The 5,160-nt window shown below is 47.8% G+C and overlaps 1 protein-coding gene across 1 annotated transcript; it reads left to right on the top strand.

Moving 5' to 3' along the window:
- The first annotated feature begins 623 nt into the window (after positions 1-623).
- LOC149329559 (uncharacterized) lies at positions 624-4,187 on the top strand. The gene is made up of 2 exons (XM_089560299.1): positions 624-1,065; positions 4,081-4,187. The coding sequence occupies exons 1-2, from the start codon at positions 781-783 to the stop codon at positions 4,126-4,128; spliced, it is 333 nt and encodes a 110-aa protein (XP_089416425.1). The 5' UTR covers positions 624-780; the 3' UTR covers positions 4,129-4,187.
- Positions 4,188-5,160: the final 973 nt, after the last annotated feature.

The raw sequence follows: 5,160 nt of genomic DNA, 5'->3' as shown, positions 1-5,160 counted from the left end.
TTTCTCCTACAGCGCGGTTCAGGTGTCCAGCGAGGTGTGAGAGAGATACTGCGCCATTTCCTTATTTCCTTTCCTCAAAACCAGTTTTCAGTTTTTATTTTCAGTGCACGACATCAAGATCGAGCACGTTTGTTTTGCCAATATTCGCCCATCTTCAGGAACTATCGATATAATTTTAAGCACAAAAAAATTGTGGAGGAAATACAAACGCAAGTGGCACTGCATTTTATTCTCCTCCGAAAAATCATATTGTAGATGTTTGAAAATAGTATTTCAGAAACGTGCCAGTCCTGAAAACGAAGCAAACCGAAAGGACAGAACGGAAGTCATTGCTGCCCAAGCATCACAGGTAATAGGCCCAGTATTGGAAACGTATCGGGCAAGGCGGTCCTGCTAGGGACCAGAGTGAAGCCTATTAAGGCCGATTCACACGACGGTCCGTTCGCCTGCGGCTCGAGCATTACGTGTTCATGCGTCATCACATTGAGAGACGCGCTGTCGGCCCGCAGCCTGGTCAGCGCGCCTCTCAATGTTATGACGTATGAACAGGTAGTGCGCGGACCGTGGGCGAACGGACCGTCGCGTGAATCGGCCTTTATCTATGCTTCTTAGGACCGGCCGGCGCAACACTTGCTGCACCGTGTCATCGCCAAGAGATAGCCGGGGCCACAGTCTACGATTGCACCAAGAGACACGGTTGGAAACCGAGATAAGAGCGTACTTTGGCGAGGCGCATGAGGCAGTTCTTTCCCAGTTGAGCCAACGGACGTGTTGAACGGTATGCCTCCTGGAAGCGTGCAATACAAGCTGGTCGGGTTTTCCCCTGAACTTGACTGGCGGCCGCTGCTCTTCGTGAAGCCTATTCCTCAGCACAGGGTATGCGGCGCCTGTGGTCTGGTGGGCAGGAGTACGGCAATCCTTCCATGCATGCACGTGCTATGCAAGTCTTGCTACGAGCAGTGCGCCCAGGACGGCTCACACATCTGCCCGCTCGACGGCTGCGAGTTCCTGGACGAGGACGTTGAGCGCAGGAAGTGCCCCGCAGAGGAGGTGCTTCGACGAGAGGTACGTGATTAGGAAAAGAAACTATAGACGACTGAAGGTTTAGGTTTAGAAGCGAAAGCTTCACTATGGAACCTCGGGCTTCAATCGCGGACCGAACAAATTTGTCCTCCAGCTGAGTTAGAAGTCAAACAATGAGAGAAAAAAAACTGAATCAGTATCTATGATTGGGAGTCGAGTCCGCGGCTGCGGAGACAGATCTCGTTTAAGGGACGCCGAGCAAGACCACTAGGCTATCGTCACATTTTTTTTATTGCATAGAAATAGTGCCTAAACTAAAATCTAAGCATCCTTACGCCACAAAACACCAGGCCAACATACCCCTGCATGACCCATCTTCCAAAACATCAAAAGTCTGGGCGGCACACACATGCATCCAGATAGGTGAACCAGCTAGACGGCTCTTGCAGGGCAGCATATACTGCCCACGCAAAACCGCATTGTTTACGAAATACAGATTTCGACGACCGTGGTGATTCGGCGTGGCGGTCCATCATGTGGCTTTTCCATAGACTAAAGTGTCCGAGCAACATAAATAGATCATATGGCACAACACAGGTTTTCTCCACAGGCAAAAAAAGGATACTGTACGGTGTGATCTCAGTGACCTTCTTAATTTTTCGTTGTAATATGTCCCAGAAGAACAAACCATGCATAGATCAAAACAATGGTCAGTTGTCTTTGGTATACTGCACAGACGGCTATTCACCATCCATGGCGCAAACATCTCCTTATCATGAAGCAATGCCTTCACAAGCAGCGTAAATGTTTAAAGAATGTTTTCTCGGCGGAAGAAGTGCACATTCGCCTAACACGTTTTAAAACACTGGTGTTAAGGAACTCCAGAAAAGGTTTCTGATACAACGGTAATGGAAACAAATACTCTGTAAGTGTCTGCGTCATCTGCCTTCTGGAGAAGCTATACAGGCAGCTCAAAGAAAAGCACACAGTGAGGAAATTGGAAGTGTCAGCAACTTCCTTAAGGAATCCCCATAAAGGCCCCTCACGAGTGTGCCCAGTCGGTGCGAATAGGAAAGGCAAATGAGCACTGAGACGCCTAATAAGCACAGCTACTAAAAAAGGGTGGTTTGCTGATTTGAAATAGAAAAAAAAAAACGCGACACAAGCTGATGCACAAATAAGTGAACAAGGCCTATTCCACCAGACTCTAGAGCAATAAATAGGTTATCGCCACGCATGGGTTCCCGGTGGGAACGCCATACAGAGGCAGCAGATATTTTGTGCATCACCTGCACTTTCTTCCTCGCACAGTGGAGAACCTGCAGCACATAGGCAAGTTTTTCTAATAAAAAAAATTGCAGACTTGAGCCCGAGCAAACACTGACAGTTTCTTACCCAACCAAGCCCCGGTTCGTCGCCTCATGGAGATTATCTGTGAATCCGAGTAGGCTCCACTGTTGCGAATTTGGTGACGAGCGAAGTGCCCCGCAGTCACAGCTTATGCCACCGTAATAATTTGGCGCTGTACCCCGAATGGCCCAACCAAAACCCCTTCGATTTATCTAAATTAAGAGCTGCACCTGTTTCCTCGGAAACCTGTTCAGTAAAAAGTGATGCCTCCAGCACACTCGTTTTGCCAAAAAAAGGAGAGCGACATCACCTGCAGAGGCTGATATCTTAATTTCACATTGCGCCAGGGAGAAACCACGGATAGTTGCGCTGTTAATAATACTGAGGCAAAGGGGTTCAAGATATAGGGCAACCAAGAAAGGCGATAATGGGGAGCTTTGGGGAACAGATAATTTCAATGGAATAGGTTTGGTTAGTTTGCGTTATCAGAGGCCACAGCATCCAAACCAATATTCATATTGCACGTTCAGTGTTGAAGTCAGTATCAGATGAGACCGGATAAGTAGCTCTAATTCAGATTGACCTTGCCAAGGCCTTTGATAATGTTCGTCACGATTTCTTGTTTCCGGTCTTAGAACATGCAAATATTGGAGACGTATTGCTTAGGGGCATAAGACTGTGTTGTAAGGAGTCCTATACAAGGCTAATTGTTAAGCAAGAGGTAACCAAACTAGGCTATCGTCACAGCCAATGAGCCTCGTGTTAAACCGCAACACACCCTCGCGCTGTGCATTAGAGAGCGTCGTCTTCATCAACTTCCATCTGTTCCGTCCCGCGGCACTGCCTGCCCACCGTCGTCTTCTAGGTAGCACAGATTCGTACTTTGGCTCCAATCAGAACGTGGTTTCTCTGTAGTTTTTTTATTTGATTATGCGTTGGGTGTTTGAAGCTCGCTCACGTGCATTGAAGATGATGATGATGGATTTTAATGGCTCAAGGGCATCTGTCGCGAAGAAACGCCATGGCGCGAGGTATTTTCTTCTGCTCAAGGCGGGGTCAAAGGCCCATTACCCAGGCATTTCACCCTAAGTAAGCCCAGCACCAGATCAGGGGCAAGCTTGTACCCATTGTATCACTGGTGGGCACGCGGCGGAACTGGGGACCGAACCCCACACCTCCCACATGCGAGGCGGATGCTCAGACAACTAGGCCACTGCAGTGGTACCTCACTTGCATTGTAGCGTTATGTTGAGCGGAGTACACTAGTAACTGCGCTCACCAGGTGCTATATTGAAACGAATGCTTCACTACGGGAGCTCGTGCTTCGATCGCCGGGTGCCTAGTTTTCACCTTCAAATGACCCTGAGCTTCGAAAGCAAAGGAAAGGCGCGTAACTGGCCCCCTGGGACAGTGGACACCTCAGTCGGGCTTTAAGCTTCATGGCGTAGTGACAGACGTGCGCTGCATGCGTTGGCATTGACAACGTTGCTGCAGAAACGCGGCACTGACCGCCGTAATAGCTTGTGTGCAATCCGAGAGAGCCTCCGCTTTTCGTAGAGCAAAAGCTACCAAGAGCGCATGCGCGACGCAGCGTTAAAGTTTGTACTTTGACCATTTGGTCTTCAGAGGAGCTCAATAGCAACAATTAACATGAAGAAGAAAGGATGGAAACAACTTTTATTCGACAAAAAAAAAAAATTCTTCCAGGGTGGTCCTCTACTGATCCAGGAGTCCACGGGCTTGTGCTTCACGTGAAACCCAATCCACCAGCCATTGCTGGCCGGCGGGCTGGGCGGTCGGTATACATATGAGTGAAGCCAACAGCCACAGAAACCAAAGAACAGTGGGTATTTTTTCTATTTATTTTTTGGTGTGTTGATCAACGGAGAATATTGTTGAATGTATGCTATCGCTTAAATACAATTGATTATAAAATCAGAAGAAAAGAGAGATTTCTTCTGCTTTTTTAATCAGTTATCATTAAGCGACGAAATATTCAGTAATATTCTCCATTGATCAAAGCCACAAAATAAATATAAAAATATCCCCTGTGTTCCTTGGTTTCAGTGCCGATTGGCTTCTCTCACATGTATATACTTATATACATAATATGGGTTGCGAGAGCATGAAGTGCATCAATGCTTAAAAGAGTATTATACGCTTCGTTAAAGGAAACATTTATTTGATTCGACGTTCCGATCGGAGGACCGATCTTTTTAACATTTATTAGGTCGGCGTTTCGGCCAGAAGCTGGCCTTCGTCAGGACTGAGTATGAAGGTATTGCACATTGGTTTAAAAGGGGGGAAGCAAGAAAAAGGGGGCAGAGAAGGAAAAAAGGGGAGGGGGTTGAAGGCAGGGGAGAAAAATATGCACGAAAAAAGCCGTGGTGGCCAGGTTCAGCTGAAAAGCAGGGGGAAAAAAAGACGAAAGCCGGCATGTGCAGGCACGTATTTCGGCGTCACCTGAGGCGACGCAGGGTGGTTGTTGCTTCGAGGAAATAATGTTAATGGTATTTGGTGGGGGAGGTGTTGGCGCCGCGATGTGGGGGCGGAATTTCATCAGATCTCTGGTCTCTGAAGGGCGGACAGGATGCCTGGGTTTTCCCGGCCTGCAGTGTAATAAATTTAAAAATAAAGTATGAATTCCGTTGTTCCCGCTCACGGAAGCTGTGAAAACCGCTCTGTTGTAGCGTAACCCTCAGCTTGTCGAACTCGCAATTTATTTTGGCTAAGGTGCTTCGACAGAGCGAGGTCAGGAAGGGATTTCGCGTGAGCACGATGGTTATT

This window comes from Amblyomma mixtum, chromosome 9 (assembly GCF_055824585.1).
Source record: "Amblyomma mixtum isolate Tamu chromosome 9, ASM5582458v1, whole genome shotgun sequence".
In the NCBI taxonomy this organism is placed as follows: Eukaryota; Metazoa; Arthropoda; class Arachnida; order Ixodida; family Ixodidae; genus Amblyomma; species Amblyomma mixtum.
The sequence above is the reverse complement of the archived record's forward strand: the minus strand, read 5'-3'. Positions and strand labels throughout refer to the sequence as shown.

Excerpts from the sequence above, each read along its gene's own strand:
- LOC149329559 (XM_089560299.1), top strand. The coding sequence starts at position 781 with ATGCCTCCTGGAAGCGTGCAATACAAGCTGGTCGGGTTTTCCCCTGAA. Across the intron at positions 1,066-4,080 it reads AGGAGGTGCTTCGACGAGAG|GGTGGTCCTCTACTGATCCA; the intron begins GTACGTGATTAG and ends AAATTCTTCCAG.